This window comes from Paramacrobiotus metropolitanus, unplaced genomic scaffold (assembly GCF_019649055.1).
Source record: "Paramacrobiotus metropolitanus isolate TYO unplaced genomic scaffold, Prichtersi_v1.0 Parri_scaffold0000027, whole genome shotgun sequence".
Lineage (NCBI taxonomy): Eukaryota > Metazoa > Tardigrada > Eutardigrada > Parachela > Macrobiotidae > Paramacrobiotus > Paramacrobiotus metropolitanus.
Window position 1 is genome coordinate 529,300 of NW_026570247.1, and position 16,224 is coordinate 545,523.

Consider the following 16,224-nt stretch of genomic DNA (forward strand, 5'->3'; position numbering starts at 1 on the left):
AACTATACCGTAAGGTAGGCACAATGCTCGTCCCGCAATGAGACGAGGATTGACACAGATCGATCTTCTTATGACTGAAACGAACTCAACAAATACTGGGCTCGCCGTAATTGCAACGTAGTGCACGGGCTGAACATGAAACAACATCAGGCCACACATTGCGGTGTTTGTGGGCCATTCGCTGTTCTAATCTGAAAACAGTAAGTGTAATTTTTTTACGTCAGTTAGCATTTAATTAAGTACGAGTACTGCTGCTACATCGTGATAATGAAGTCCAGTTGTATGCTGTTGTTGCAGTCCAGTTGCGTTAAATAGCGGCGGTTTGTTCTGTAGGGAATTTTAGCGTGAATAAAAACTGTTTATGCTTCTTTTGAGCTAATTCAACAATCCTTTTTAAACAAACCTTTTTTTGTTTAATTCAGTTCTTCCTTAGCTTCTTTTTGTATTACCGAGTGAAAGAAAGAATTAATTAGATTAATTTAAAAAGTTAATAAAAGGATTTTATATGAAATACGTTGAGCAGCGCGTTGCTTGTTTGAAGTGCATGCTGATTTTATAGGGAATTAATACCTTGTAATTTATCATCTGAATTTCGTTTGTGGCATCGTACTACGATGTGACGACTTCTTAGAATTCAGGCAAATGTTAGCAGTTGAAGCGCAACTACGTGGTATTTGCAACGCAATTAAAAATTTTAAATAATCTTGTGTTGCACTTCTGAAAATATCAAATAAATTTATTTGATATTTTCAGAACTGCAACACAAGATTATTTAAAATTTAAAAATTAAATTTCTTTAAAGAAGCCATAATCCTACTATCAGGTATCAGCAGTGCAGCACCGTATTGCTGTATTCGGAATTTTTAAAGTTTCCTTAGGCCTCCTGAAGTTTCCTCAAGTTTCTTTTTTCCAGTTGTGACCTTTAAGCTGCGTGACTCAGGTCAGTCTTATGTTGTAAAATTGACGGCAACAATTCGTAAATAAACATACCATAAAAAAACTAGCTTATTTACTGTAGCCGCGCGATAAGTTTGCACCACTTTTAGATCCGGGCGCTGCCTGCCCCCGATCGGACGCGCGGCTACAGTAATGAGCTGCATGTTAGGAAGCGGAAGCCGGCATGCCTAGTTTTTTGCTGGGCCATGGATGAAGTTATCAAAGGAATCATCGCGCTCCTCCATCCACTTGGTGTGGTGTTCCGGCGCCATACACCCGGTGATCAAAGACTTGTAGGCTTTATCCCGGTAGGTCAGGATGCCTCCCTTTCCCACCTTCTGGTGCTCCCAGTCCTCGAAGGTCCGCACCATGGCCTGCACGTCGAACTTGGGATAGTCCGTGGCGTCCAGGAGGTCCTGCACGTACTCCCCCTGGAAGTGGATCATTATCCCCTCGTCCTTCTGCGCCGGCGTCCACGCCGCTTCCCTCTCCCGCCACGGCGCCGCGTCCCGCCCGCGTTCCTCCCGCCCCGGGAGGGTGATCCGTCCCAGGATGACGTCCCGCGCGTACCACGCCTGCGCGTCAAAGAGCGGGAAGGTGAAGCACTGGTCCTGCATCCCCAGATAGATCAGGCGCGGGTTGTTGTTCCAGAATATTCCCTTGTAGAGGTTGGGCGGGTAAAAGAGGTTAGCGGTCTGCAGGCGGAGGGTGTCCGGGAGGAAGGGGAAGTGGTGTTGGAAGCCCGTGGCCAGGATGATGACGTCCACCTCCGCGGTGCTCCCGTCCCGGAAGTGGGCGGTCTTCCCTTGGAGCTCCCGCAGGAGCGGGCGTTCGGTGATGCCGGGGGGCCAGTCGAAGCCGAAGGGGCCGCGACGGGAGCTGATGATAACGGAGGCCGCGCCGTACTTGTGGCACTGCACAGCGATGTCTTCGGCCGAGTAGCTGCGCCCAATAACCATCACGTTTTTACCAGCGAATTCCGCCGCGTCCCGGAAGTCGTGCGAATGCAGGATGCGCCCGGGAAACTTATCCATCCCTGAGTGAGTAAACAGATTTACTCCTCAATGTAAAGGTCACTCACCGTGCTGTTCTGTTGGCATTAAAAAAGCACATATGACACAGACGCATTTTCATACGAGTATTTTTATATGTACAGTGTACACTCGTAAAACTCAGCTCTGGGCAGCAAATGATAAAGGCTGCAGGAAATGACACTTATTGGCATAAAATATATGCATACCCAAGTAAGTTCCAGAAACTTGTTTTACATAGATGCGAATGAATGAAGCACAAGGCTTCGAAAACACTGACATAACCTGAAAAATTGCTGCCATCCCATGTGTAACGTAACGGGCTGTTTAAATACGAATACATGCGTACTTATCTGTATCCGTACGTATTACTATGTACTAATGCTCTTTGCTTCCTAATTGGTTGTTTGTACCCACGTCAACTTGCCCATGCTAAAAACGGAGTATTATCCATCCGTTTATGTTAGAAAACTTAGTTTGAAGGAAATTTTGTTGTGAATTCAAATTGCAATCACCAAATAAGAACTTACGTTATGAGCGCTCTCGTGTTCTCCTATAGTACTCCTACGGCGAAAACATATATCTGTACGTGCGTGTACATACCGGAAGTTACACTTAATATATTTGGATACCAACAGTGTCCAGATTATTGTATTCGTGCACGTTTAGTTCGGTTGCTAGTAAAGTGCTTTACGAGTAGTCGGTGGATTAGGCATAAAAATACTCTTATCTTCTTATGTAAACCAGGTTTACCGGTGTATGCCCACGTTATATACTCTAGATGACGAACCTATTCCTTAAATGAATTACCTACCCACTTTTGCAAAAAAACATAATCAACAAACAATTTTCCCACTTTATCAACTGAGATTGGATGGTCATCTATTACTAGGTATCTGTAGTCTGTATTTATAGTCGAACTTCCGTAAAACATGTCAAAGCCTTTAAAAAAATGGAAAATACTTGTACAACTAACAGCATAATCACTGATTTTAAATCAGGAAACTGAAACTGTACGCTAAAGCACACATGAAGAGCATGTACTGTACTGTGCATGTGCTGTACTTTTTCTGGCGGTGGCTACAAAATACAACGGTACAAATGCCATTCCAGCTTTTGAAAGCGCATAGAAATCGTAGTTCTTAAACGAATAATAAAGCATCTTTACGATGAAACAAAAATTCAAGACATTATCCAAGATATTATATGAAATAATAAAAATTTAGAACAATAAAAACTGTACGAGGTATACAATAACAAGACAATTATTTAAATTAATTAATACAATTAATAAAACTAAAAAAATATTAAGATAGAAAAACATAATATGTATAATATAAAGTAAATAATGTAAAACTATGTAAAAATTTTTATTTATGTAGCGAATGAAATTTCCATTACCTGGATAAACCGGAAAATGTGGAACGGAAAAATGGCCCGTGGCCACCACCACCCAGTCAAACTCCTCCGTCCGCGTCACATCCCCCTTCAAATCCTTCACCGTCACCCGGAACTTCTGTCTCTCCTCATCGAACTCCACCCACCGGACCACCGTGCAAAAACAAATATACTTCCTCACATCGCTCTTCTTTAACCTTCCGGTAATATAATCCCACAGCACCACCCGCGGCGGGAACGAGGGAAGGGCCTTCCCGAAGTGCTCGAGAAACGTGTAGTCTGCAAACTCCAGGCACTCCTTGGGCGCGTTAGACCACAGGTATCTGTACATGCTGGAGTGGACCGGTTCGCCGAATTCGTCTAATCCCGTGCGCCACGTGTAGTTCCAGATGCCGCCCCAGTCGCTCTGCTTCTCGTAGCAGACCACGTCCGGGAGGGTGTCGGCGGGGATGCCGGCGCGCCGGGCCGCTTCGAAGGCGCGCAGCTGGGCCAGACCGCTGGCGCCGGCGCCCAACACCGCCACGCGACACTTTTCCGGCATTTCAGAATAAAAAAACTAGAAAATTAATGAAATAAATGTAAAAAAAATTAAAAATGTTTTTTGGGTTAATAAATAACAAAAAAATTTTTTTTGAATTAATAAAGTGAGGAGAATATTCAAAAAATTGTATCATGCAAAATAGCCGGCAAATTCTGTATTTAACGGCTACGGTACAACATGTACAGTGGAATAGATGTTATAATTCAGTAAAAAGTGCATTTTGCCGGTAGCGACAAGAAGAATCTTATCTGGCTTGTACCGCTAGAGATTAATCTGGATTATTTTCGTAATCAACTTTGTATACATGCTGTCCGACATTGTTGTACGCAGACGCGAACGTGTATCGAATTTTTATCGCTGCGTACGCGCTTTTTAATATGGATACAATGCCGGTTTTCCCGCGTGTTCGCTGTCAGAATTACGCCGACATGGAACATGTGCACCAGTGTGCAGCCGGTTTTTCTTGATAAGTTAAGCACATTTGCTTATGCCTTTGTTTGTACAAATAAAAATTTGTCCTGTATGCTTCATATATTACACCGTATCGAAATGCCGAAAACATCCTGGGGCGTTTTTAAAGCACTTTTGACAGTATATTCACCAAGACGGTATAATCGTTTATACCGTACCGATACTGTTAATGTTGACTTTTACTGAAGTGTGTCCCCAATTCATATTAATTGTACCTTGCAATAATCATTACAGTAATTCGTTCATGTACTTAATTTGTTAATTTATTCCAATTAAAAACCGAAAGATATTTTTTTGTTTTTATATAGTGCGAAATAAACTGCAAGGCCGTTGCATAAAAACACGAAGTGGCGTTTTCTCGTCTGCTTCGCAGTCAGCGAAAACATTCCGTCGCGGACTCGCTGTGCAAATTACGTATTTATTCGTGTACTTTAAATTTGTAATTAACAGTATAGTTAGGGACCATGCACAAACTACGTACAGAACGAATTTTCGGGAACGTAGCTTATAGATAGTCCCTTACAGTATCTTCCTTTGTGTAACTTGATGCTTGTGCTGTGCTAAACCACCCCCCTAAAATGTGCGAATCAGAATCGTGTAACATTTTGGTTACAGACTTTCCATAGACCTGACGAAAACAAGCCGTAAACTAAATAGTGTACAAAGACTAGTCTTTGTAATTATTCTAGTTTAACCGACTGCCAACTGGTGTCAGTCCACTCCGGAAAAGTGTTTCTTAAATCGGCGAACTTATGCAAACAATTGAAAAATTCGAAAGATCGTAATCGTAATTAAGAAATCATGCGTAAGCAACGAGTACATAGCAAAACGATAAATTACAGTAGTATTGCCGCAGCTGCATTTTCATAGCATTTGAATACTGTAAATTGTTTTTTCAAAAACAACTTTGCATTGCAAAATGTGCATGGTTAAAACGGAGATTTCGTAGTGTGTGGGCGCGCTGTGGCAAACTGACCAAAAGGCAGCTGAAGTCAAATCCTCGAAAAAAACATGTTGAAAATGTTCACACATTTTGGATTTCTTTTTTATAACCGTACCTACCTTTTCCTTATTATTTTATATTTACAATAAAGTTAAACAATTAGTTTTGTTTCGGCAAGCACATATGTAAGTTTTATGTGAACCAAATTAATTTTTAGACCGGTACTGGCAGCAAGTAAAGATAAGGGGGTAGCAACAGAGATCAACGTGAACGGCATTTACCGCCCCCGGTGTGGCGACTGGAAAAGTCTTTCAATACTTCCGCTGTTTGTTTTGGATGTTTTTGCCTGTCGAAGCATGAATTTCGACGGTGAAGTCAGAATTTCAGCGAAAACAAACATCCATAAAAATCGATAATCTCCCGCTGATTTGGTGTTCAGAAGATGAGGATTTGTTTTCCTTTCCCCACGTGATTTCTTCATCTTGGCGTCTTTTTGCCCGTCTTACACGTACCTGACTCGTCACCCACCGCCGCCAGTGCCAGCTGACTGTGGAGTGTGTTGATGATCTGCTGGCTGCTTATTCACCGTTTCTTTCGCAGCGCTCCTTGAATCTCGCACTTGTTCCCTTGGCCTTGTCCTATAATTATCCGTCATGTATTCGCAACAACAAGGACCCCCTCCACAATATCCCTACCCCCCGCCAGGAGGCCAAGGTCAGTTGGAATCCTTCCAGAAAGAATTTAAAAATCATGCTAGTTAATTGGCAAATCTTTGCCCAGTTAGTTCCCTGTACGGCTTGCCTAATTTGTTGGGTAGCGTACAGGGAAATACAACGGCGCTTGAAATAACATTCAGGAAGTTATCAACTAGGATTTCCCGTGCTCCTGCGATTTGTTGTTGAATGTTTTTCTTGTTGTTTTATACTCTGTTTGTTGAATAAGGATGTAGAAATTAAGGAGAGATGTTGCGCTGTTGACAGGATACATGGCCGGACCGGGGCGCGTGGAGGAAGGCTACGCATACCCCTACCCCCCGCCGCCCCCGCCCCCGGGCGTCGTCATCACGGGGGCACCGTTGGACGGCAACGGGACGGAGTTCCCGCCGCGGCCGTCCAACTTCGGGGCGTCCTTCGATGATGCCAACATCCGGCGCTCCTTCATCCGCAAAGTATGCAGCGAACACGTGGTATTCCAGTTGAGAAGTGGCAATGAATTTGGTTGATATTGCAGACGTACGCCATTCTGATGGTGCAGCTGCTGGTCACGCTGGCCTTCATCTGCTTATTCGTTTTCTGGTAAGTACGTATTTCACTTTACGGTCCGCACCGTACGCCTTACCGTACAGCAGTAATATTCATACAAATATATACATAAAAAAATAATTAGGATAAAAACATACAAATCAACTGACAACTCCGAAAAAAACTGAATAAAATATTTAAAATCGGATTGCAAGTAATCCAGATATAAACTGAAAATTGAACAAGAATCCAGAGTGAGGATGAACATAAATTAGTGCTCGTAGTAAGTATCTTAAACAGATTGAAATAAAATCACTAAAAATAAATCAAACGGAAATTATTTTTCTCCTCACAAGTAAATATTTATTTTTAATAAAATGTCAAGAAAACAAACAAAATTAAAATTAAATGATAACTGATTAAACTTGGACTGGACGTGTGCTGACAATTTAATGCAAAAATGCAGAAAACTGGTAAAAGAAATGTAAAATATGAGTAAAAATAAACCGAGACAGTGTGGAAAGTTGTCAAAGTATTTTTCTGAGTGTGTACGGTAATGGTTTGTGTTTGACAGTGCGCCGGTGAAGTATTTCGTGCACCGTAATCCCTGGTTCTACTATTTATCCTACGGCGTCTTTCTGGCCACCTATCTGACCCTGGTCTGCTGCACCGGCCTGACGCGTCGCTACCCCGTCAATCTCGTCCTGCTCAGCATCTTCGTACGGAAAAACTTGACCACTTTATTCTCCGTGGTGCGATGATGATCGTTTTTTGCATTTTTAAGACGCTGGCCATGTCGTACATGACGGCGACCATCTCCAGCTACTACGACACCCAGATCGTCCTCATGGCCATCGGCATCTGCGCCGTCTGCTGTCTGACCATCTCCGTGGGATCCGCCTTCTGCAAGGTATACACATCCGTAGCAAATTGGATAAAATTAATTTCTGTGACTTATTTGGAAATACCTAATTGGGATTTAAATTTTTCACCGAAATTAAATCATACCGGAAACGCGTAAATTTTCTTGAATGAGTTAGAAAATATTTGTCTATGACAGGAGAATATTTAGTGCATATTTCAAATTGAATGGATAGTAAAAATACGTGAAAGAAAAAAACGATTCAGCATTGAAATTGAATTATATGTTAAGTATCTCAAAATGGTGTTACTGACATTAAATAATCAGGTAATACATAAGCTAATCTTCTTGAACCAATAAGTAGAAAATTGTTTTTTTGAAGTAGAATATATACAATAAATGCTGTTAAAATATGCTGTTAAATGCTATATATAAATGCTGTTAAAAATGTACAAGGACTGAAAACGATGAAAATAACGTAAAAATTCTATCCTGATTTATATATTTAAAATATTTTTTATTCAAGTTAAATGACCAGGTAAATCTTGCTAGTCAAATGAAGAAAAAGTTATTTACTAAAGAAGCATATTTAATGGATATTGTAGAGAATCAGTGCAAGAAACCAGGAGCTGATGTGTAATAATATCTGTTTTAGAATTGGGAATATTTTAATATTCTTGAAGTGGAATTCATAGCTGTACTTTATTAATATGTGTATGGTTAAGTGACTGTCCTGTTTGTCTGTGCAGTTCGATATGACGCGCTACGGATGGGTGCTGGGCATCGCCGCCATCATCCTCATGCTCTTCGGCCTGGTCACCCTCATGTTCGCCTTCGTTCCCTCCCTCCACACTCCGGTACAGTCACCGTTTCTACGCCGCTATGTTTTTTTTGCAATTGACTGTCGTTTTTCTTTCGCCCATTTTTCTGCTCTTTTTCGTATGTATTCTCCTAATTTTTTATCAATCTGAACTGTGTTTAACAGACAAATCATTTCAGAAATTAAATTTAATTATTTTTTTATAAAATGTTTTGTGTATATCAGTTTCGTATAATGTGTAATTAAAAAGTAATTGAACATTGTTTAATTAAATTACATTTATTTTTTCGAGAATCCAAGCCACTTCGCCGGTTGATTGGAGTACTAACCCTGTTTTTCCTTAGTTTGTTGTTTTGGCAGAAATAAATTATTTCGATTTAGCTGCTGCGCTCGCGCCGCACTGACCGCAGTTCGATAGGAATTTAATTAAATTTCCGAGTTTTCCATGGGAAATAACATGCTTTAGTGACTGTGCCGTAATTATTTTGGCGATTAATTATTTCGGTTGCAGTGGTACCACGGATTCTATTCCGGTCTCATCGCGCTGGTCTTCATGGGCGTAAGTCTTTCTTGTATTATTACTGTCGTTGATATTATTATTATTATAATCACTAGTCAGTAATAATAACATTATTTGTTATGATTTACTGTGTTTTTTTTATTATTTATTATTATTTTATTGTTATAATTTCTTATTTACCATTATTTTATTTTTATTCTTTTTTTGTAGTGTTACAAATTTTTTACGGCCGGTCGATTTTTGAGGATTTACGTCTAATAAATTTGAAATAGTAAAAATTAGACGGGTATTAAAGGGTTTAAATTAACTTGTTTTTTGTGCGCGGTACAATTGCGTCGTGGTTGTTCTGCAGTTTCTGGCGTACGACACGCAGATGATCATCGGGGGCCGGCGGTACGCGTTGAGCCCGGAGGAGCACGTGGCCGGCGCGATGCAGCTGTACCTGGACGTGGTCTACATTTTCCTCGGGATCCTCGGCATCTCCGGCGCCGCCAGCAGCAACTAGGCCCGCTTTCATGATTGCTGGTTCGTTCGTGTTTGTTTTTTTTGTGGGAAATGTACGAATTTTTCTATTGAATCTCGCGTTGATTTTGGGCAGCTGTGTACATTCTTATTTCACCCGTCTTTCGTTGGTCCTATCATTCACCGTGCAGCTTTTATTCTTTTACAGCGATTTACGCTTTTTATCGTGCTATGTTGATGTTTCTTCACGATTAACGGATGGATTTACTGTGTATTTGTATCACAAGTTTTTTTTTTAATGGAACTTGAGCTGGTGAGCAAAATCATCACAATGCCAGTACAGTTAAGTTGCGTATTATAAAAAGACTTCGTAATTTTTTTTTGGACCGGTATCCTGCATTTTCCCAGTATCTACTATGTGCAACGATGTGAGCGGTTATGATGTATCCAGGTTTAGTTCATTACTGCTGAATTTCAATTATTTTCAAACAAACAAAAACGAAACCACTGCCAAAAATTTACAAAAAAATTTACAAAAATTGTTCCCGCTTTTCTACATTTTTTTGGACCGGTACAGAGCGTTTGCGAAACTGGTACGTTCTGAGAATACGTACGCACTCATTTGAATTATAATTGCCGGCATATAAAAGACTGAATCATAGTGCGCTATGTCCAACAGATGTTTGCTAGTTTCACTGTTCACCGTCTGTTTTGAAAGAATTCTTAGGAGAGCGGTTATCTTACATCCCTGTTCTCCGTTTGGCTTCTGCTTGAATTGTTTTTTAAGCTTATGCTTCGAAATTCATGAGCAAAGTTTTACTATGACAGCTGTTTATTTCTGGCATTTTCTTTGCCAGGAAATTTCCTTACGCAGGTGACCGAAAAATATGCAAACGATACGAAAAATCTGAAAACGATATACTTGAAGTGACCGAAATATGAGAGAAGCCGGCGTATCTTGTATAAGAAGCTGCATATGTACAGATAAATACACCGCGTGCCGACGATTTTCTGCAACAACAGGCATTGTAATGATCGAAGTCACAGCGTGACCCAATTTCGCCGCCACCACCGCTTAGTGTGTTTCACGGTTCGAGCGGGCTGTTTCGTTTTCGCTAATGAGTCCCACCTGGAGCATCTAGAGTGCTTTTATTTCACCTATGGTACAACGTAATTTTATAATAACTGAAAGCATCGACATTTCCTTATAACAACAAAATTTCATTAAACTTTTCTGCTCCTTCCATCAGTTCCCATAACCGATCCCGCGTTGCCGCGCTGTATCTCCAGTGACATTCTCCAATCTCTAGAGTGTAAGCGGAAAAACCGCTCAATATACGTACCAGTAGCAGAATGCTGATCGCAAATTATGCATCCGTTGTAGCTTTTGGCTGAATTGTATGGTGATGTGTGTCACGTGAATCACGTCCCTGCCGCTGCACAAACAGACAACCGCTTCACAAAGAAACCAGACTTAAAAATAGGCTTTCTTAAATGTGGTCAGGTTTTCCGCGGCGTGCAGGGCTGCATGCCCCTAGGACAGCGCGAGAAACGTGTCGTTGTATTTATTGCTAGCCTAATTAACCGAACATGCGTAGGCACCGAAATCCCTGTACCGGATGACGGAACAAGGTGGCAACAAACTGCGAATTTTCCTGCTCCATATTGTAGAACTGCTGTTGTTCAAACCAAATAAAGTACTTCGTTTAAAATAGGGCGTGTGGTTCACGAGAAACCAAAAAAAAGCGCAGTAGGCCATTTTGTGTGGCCACTGAAATGTAAGCCCGCCTTATTATTTCAGAAGGGATTTCAGGGATCCCGTTCATTTACATCTAAAAAAAAACACATTAAACATTCATGGAATGGACTGCACGTGTACGGATATTATCGAATAACTGTTGTTTCCTGGTCACCAGGCGTTTTTTTTTACAAAGCACTGGTACTGTACTACAGAGTATTTCTGCGCTGGCAGCGCATCGGTGGCTAGTTAGCCGGCCGGCTTCGCAACTTCTACATGCAACAGCGGAATCGCATTTTCTAACAGACTCATTGTCAACGGGATTTCCGTTGGCGTGTAAGCGACGGTACAGTGTCGGATTACTGTCTGACAATGCCGCTCATTACGCCGCACTTAACCAAGACAAAGTGTTGAGGAAAATCCTCATGTAAACACATTCTTCAGTCAAAACGCTAAGTGCTAAAATAATGACCAATATGAGCCCCGAGACTCTACAAGGGAAAGTTTTCCTAACACTCCGTATTTATTATTACATATGGTGTTGTACCAGTAACATGCGGATTTTATTGAGAATTTATTAAATGCGTATAGTGTAAAATTGTAGAACATATTATCCTTAACATTTGCCATCACTTATCACTACGAATTTGAGGCACAGCATTTTTATAGGGGTCTCCAGTTGTGTAAATCATCTGTTTCCTGTATTTGTTTATGAGCAGAGCTGCATTTGACCTTTATTCTGCCCACCGCATGCAAAATGACTAACTGAATTCTTTTTGCGATTTCTATCTGCACTACTGGAATTTTGCTGGTGTTAACAAGATTTCTGTCGAAAGAATGGAATCGATACCGGTTTATGGTTGGCTAGTCGCACTGGCAGCCGCCATGGGTGGATTTCTCTTTGGATATGAAATGGGAGACATTGGGTAATTACCGGACCGTTGCTGCGAATATTTACTGCAGCTAGCGTCTGCTTAGTGCTTATAGCAGTGTTAAGCATTTTTCCTTTCTTTATCTGTAATATATTTATATATCTGTATGTATGTATAACAGTACTGCAACAATATTGTTACAGTACTGCTATTATGCTCTACATACATGAAAATACAGTTCACTGGGCTTCAGCAACATCACAATCGGAAAATGGTTTTACTGCACACCTTCCCATTCCCGTATGTTCAGCTGTGGGTGTATAGCTGACCTTTATGAAGTCCGTTCTACTCTTTTTCAAAATCATAATGTTTGGAGAATGTTAATTTAATTAAATTTAATTTAATTGCAATCAGAGCAGGTAGCCCATTTCCGCAGGTAACTGTTTCTTTGGAGAATGTTAATTTAATTAAATTTAATTTAACTGCAATTAGAGCAGGTAGCCCATTTCCGCAGGTAATTGTTTCTTTGGAGAATGTTAATTTAATTAAATTTAATTTAATTGCAATCAGAGCAGATAGCCCATTTCCGGCTAGGCTGACAGTCTAGCATGTGATTTTAACCTAGCTAAATGTCAAGAATTAATGTCGAAAAATTAGCATCCATTAATCGAGAATTTAGAAGAAACAGGCAGATATGAGAGCGGCTTTAAAACTCGACAGAGAATGTGCCCTGGCTGCAAATTTATTTGTGCTTATTTGTTGTCTGTGCTGATTAGTGCTGCATAATTAATTAATTAAGCAAGATGCCAGCCAGCTACTCTAGGATGTAGTAATTAAGCTTTATACTTAATTATGCGTCCGCCTTTTTGATTATCCGGACAAACCTTTAATTTTATAAAAGCCTAAATAATAATAAATGTATACTCGTACTAATTTTATAAAAGTCTACATAATGATAAATGACTACCCTAATGTTTTCCGTAACCAACTAGCGGTGTATTTAGAACCATTAGCTCCCCGAATAAGAATCCTTGGATATTTCCCGGCTTTTTCAATCACTTCACTTACCCCAATTAATCGAATATATAATTTGCAGGCAAGTAATGAGCATGAACAGTTTCGGTGTTGAATTCGGCATCCGCCACGAGGAAGTGCTGAACGCCACCCTGGACGACGGCACCCTCCTCAACGGCACCGACGACCGCCCCGCGGTGCAGTACGAAAACGGTACCCTGTGGGAGAACCTCAACGGCTCCTACCTAGAGATGACCAACATCTCCCTGCCGGAGACCCCCGAAGCCCCGGACATCATGGGCTCCATCCCCTTCACCTTCCTGGTCGGGTGCATCGCGGGCGCCGCCTGCGCCTCCATCCTGGCCGACTTCCTCGGGCGACGCTACTCCATCTTCACCGGGTCGGTGTTCTACATGGTGGGCGGGGCCATGCAGACCGGCGCCAGTCACCTGGTGACGCTGTACATCGGGCGGGTGGTCTCCGGGATTGGGGTGGGGCTGATGAGCGCCGTGGTCCCGCTGTACATCGCCGAGACCTCCAAGACGTCCATCCGGGGGCGGCTGGTCACCACCTTCCAGCTGATGATGGCGTTCGGGGTGCTGGTGGCGTGCTCGGTCAACGCGGCGATCATGTCGGTCGTCCGCGGGGACGCGCAGTGGCGGCTGGCGGTGGGGATGCAGCTGATCCCGGCGGCGCTGCTCTGGCTGCTCATCATCATCCTACCCTTTTCCCCGCGCTGGTTGATTGATCACAATCGGGATGATGAAGCGCTGAAGACGTTGTCTAAACTGCGGAACACGCGGCCGGATAGTGAGAAGCTCTTGGCCGAGTTCGCCACCATCAAGGAGAACGTCAACTACGAGAAGAAGGTCGGAAACGCCACGTGGTGGGAGCTGCTGCAGCCCGGCATCCGCAACCGGGTGGCCCTGGGGGTGACGCTGCAGTTTTTCCAACAGTGGACCGGGTGTAACGTCATGCTGTATTACGGCGGGAAGGTGTTCAGTGCCATTGGGATGCCGGTGATCCATGCCTTTATCACCCTGATCATCCTCAATGCCGGGGTGAATTTCCTGGCAACGTTCTTCGCCATGTGGTGGGTGGAACGGATCGGGAGGAAGCGGCTGCTGGTTGTTGGCGGTTTTGCAATGTGTCTGTGTCATACCCTTATAGCGATGTGAGTCAGTCGTAAACTGAGCGCTAATGTAACGGAAATTACAAAAGATTTTCCAATAATAATAATAATAATAATAATAATAATAAGTTGATGTCTGATGTGGGGTGTTTGTGGCAGGTTCCTGGGATTGTCGGTCCACGTCCAGGAGGATCTCGTGTACGGCGCACTACTGTTCATCTACCTGTTCACCGTGAGCTATGCCGCCACCTGGGGTCCGGTGGTGTGGGTGTACCAGTCGGAGATCTTCCCCATGCGGGTGCGCGCCAAAGCCACGGCGTTGTGTACCATGTCCAACTGGACGTGGAATGCCATCATTTCCAAACTGGCGCCCATTATGCTCACCGATATAGCCTACTACACCAACGTGGTAAGCCGGTTGATACTACCCGTACTTCTAGGGCTTTTCCTTTCTAGTGTTTAATTTAACGGTTTTTAATGGAAGTATGCCGGCAGTGCCCGGCACATTGTACCAGATTCGGGTACATGTGCTAAAATTTTCGCTTTCGCGCGCTCGGAAACACTTTTTGCGTTGTTTTATTAATTCTACAGCCAAATGATTTGTCTACATTGGCGTGAAAACCGTTTGTGCGCACAACATTTGGAGGGTGGTCGGTGAAATAAAATTCCCAATGTTTAAACGCACTGATGTGCACCGAAAGTCTCATCATGAGCTGATCTCCTTCAAATTTTGCATATAAGAAGCGCACGTTACCATGAAGATCATTTTTCCACCGAACCAGCTTTTCACCATTTTCTCACATTTTATATTAGTTTTTAAAATGTTTGAAATTCATTTAATCATTTCGAAAACAGGGTGAAAAGCTGCTTCGGTGGAAAAATGATCTTTATGGTAACGTGCGTTTTCATGCAAAATTCGAAGAGGATGGGTTTATAATGAGACACAGATAGCTGTCCAACCGGATGTTGCTCGCACAAACAGTTTTCATGCCGATTTGTACAAATCATTTGGCTATCGAATATCATGAAAAAACGTAAAAAAGCGCTGGGGAGTGCGCGAAAGCGAAAGTTTTTGCACACGTACCCGAATCTGGTACCATGGATATACCGGCACCCTTCTTCGTACTGTATTAATTTGTATTACAATACGTAGTATAACGATGCAACGTCTTGCACTACGAACTGTATTGGATTGCAGGTATTTGCCTCATTCTGCTTAGTTATGGCCATTTTTGTTTGGATTTTTGTACCGGAAACGAAGGGACAGAATCTGGAGCGCATGGATGAAATCTTCGGATCCATCCCGGCAGTAAAAGAAAAGCCGGACACTAATCGCAACAAGAAGATTCGCAACATCATGGCGGAGGAAGCCGACAAACTGGATAGCGAGCAGCTGCATGAGCTGCAACCCGGCGCTCAAAAGGTCAAGCTGTGATGTACGATTAGTATCCGATGGTGTAAAAGCTGAATTTGTTACTGATCTCAGAAATATTTTGAAATCCAATTCCTTTTGCCTGCCTTGTTAGAATTACATAGAGATTAGAAGTATAGGACGTGACTGAATAAAAACCAAATTTCGTCGTTCCAACGTTTAGCAAGCGCTGCAATGCATGTTTACAACACTACATAATAATCCTAATGCCACATAATTAATAAATGGGCGCAGGCGTAGTGATTTGTGTACTGGCTGATGCCGAATATTAAAAAGAAGCCTCAGGAATTTAAATGTACAGTTCTTGAGTACTGTGTAACGCCGCGCTTCTCTGTGCACGTGTACTTGTATACATACAGTACATATGTGTCCACATAATACCCGGAAGTGGATCGATACCGATTACATATGTGCATCGCATCGATTACGTCTTCAAGGGCGCTATCCCGCATATCCGCATGCATATTCCCTTATCTAATTAGGCCTAAGTGCCGATGTGAGAACTGTGTCATTAACCGTCACTTAGCGTGCATGTTGTATATGTACTCTGTACATGAGTTACTACCGTCTTAATGGAAACTGGGTGTGTTTGTGCAAGTGTTGGCATTTTATGACTTTCCATTTTATCCTGTGTGTACTCTGTAGAATCGTGGATTTTCTCTTATAAGTCTAATGCTTTTCTCAGTTGTGAAGTCAGTAGCGTTTTTCTCAAGTTTTGCTTTGGATATGAGTTTAGCATGATTCAATCTTTCTTGTTATTTGTTGTGTGAGTAAAGCTACAAAACACCGTTGTCGCCGCGCTGTCTTAGTG

General features: G+C 42.3%; 3 protein-coding genes across 3 annotated transcripts; 2 read left to right on the top strand and 1 right to left on the bottom strand.

Moving 5' to 3' along the window:
- Positions 1–843: 843 nt before the first annotated feature.
- LOC129587971 (putative dimethylaniline monooxygenase [N-oxide-forming] 6) lies at positions 844–4,153 on the bottom strand. The gene is made up of 2 exons (XM_055481954.1): positions 3,369–4,153; positions 844–1,972 (listed from the first exon to the last, which is right to left on the bottom strand). Exons 1-2 carry the CDS (start codon positions 3,904–3,906, stop codon positions 1,125–1,127), a joined length of 1,386 nt encoding a protein of 461 aa, XP_055337929.1. The 5' UTR covers positions 3,907–4,153; the 3' UTR covers positions 844–1,124.
- Positions 4,154–5,684: 1,531 nt separating this feature from the next.
- On the top strand, positions 5,685–9,609 carry LOC129587973 (protein lifeguard 2-like). The gene is made up of 8 exons (XM_055481956.1): positions 5,685–6,034; positions 6,301–6,488; positions 6,551–6,615; positions 7,136–7,280; positions 7,346–7,471; positions 8,173–8,280; positions 8,755–8,802; positions 9,116–9,609. The coding sequence occupies exons 1-8, from the start codon at positions 5,974–5,976 to the stop codon at positions 9,266–9,268; spliced, it is 894 nt and encodes a 297-aa protein (XP_055337931.1). The 5' UTR covers positions 5,685–5,973; the 3' UTR covers positions 9,269–9,609.
- Positions 9,610–11,428: 1,819 nt separating this feature from the next.
- Positions 11,429–15,428, top strand: LOC129588002 (uncharacterized). The gene is made up of 4 exons (XM_055481994.1): positions 11,429–11,889; positions 12,932–14,023; positions 14,141–14,390; positions 15,180–15,428. The coding sequence occupies exons 1-4, from the start codon at positions 11,801–11,803 to the stop codon at positions 15,414–15,416; spliced, it is 1,668 nt and encodes a 555-aa protein (XP_055337969.1). The 5' UTR covers positions 11,429–11,800; the 3' UTR covers positions 15,417–15,428.
- Positions 15,429–16,224: the final 796 nt, after the last annotated feature.

What these genes read in the sequence shown, in the direction of transcription:
- LOC129587971 (XM_055481954.1), bottom strand. Translation starts at nt 3,906, where the DNA reads ATGCCGGAAAAGTGTCGCGTGGCGGTGTTGGGCGCCGGCGCCAGCGGT. An exon ending in ACATTTTCCGGTTTATCCAG is followed by an intron (nt 1,973 to 3,368) that starts GTAATGGAAATT and finishes TTACTCACTCAG; the next exon opens with GGATGGATAAGTTTCCCGGG.
- LOC129587973 (XM_055481956.1), top strand. Translation starts at nt 5,974, where the DNA reads ATGTATTCGCAACAACAAGGACCCCCTCCACAATATCCCTACCCCCCG. An exon ending in TTCCCTCCCTCCACACTCCG is followed by an intron (nt 8,281 to 8,754) that starts GTACAGTCACCG and finishes TTTCGGTTGCAG; the next exon opens with TGGTACCACGGATTCTATTC. An exon ending in TCGCGCTGGTCTTCATGGGC is followed by an intron (nt 8,803 to 9,115) that starts GTAAGTCTTTCT and finishes GTTGTTCTGCAG; the next exon opens with TTTCTGGCGTACGACACGCA.
- LOC129588002 (XM_055481994.1), top strand. Translation starts at nt 11,801, where the DNA reads ATGGAATCGATACCGGTTTATGGTTGGCTAGTCGCACTGGCAGCCGCC. An exon ending in TATGAAATGGGAGACATTGG is followed by an intron (nt 11,890 to 12,931) that starts GTAATTACCGGA and finishes TATAATTTGCAG; the next exon opens with GCAAGTAATGAGCATGAACA. An exon ending in TAGCCTACTACACCAACGTG is followed by an intron (nt 14,391 to 15,179) that starts GTAAGCCGGTTG and finishes ATTGGATTGCAG; the next exon opens with GTATTTGCCTCATTCTGCTT.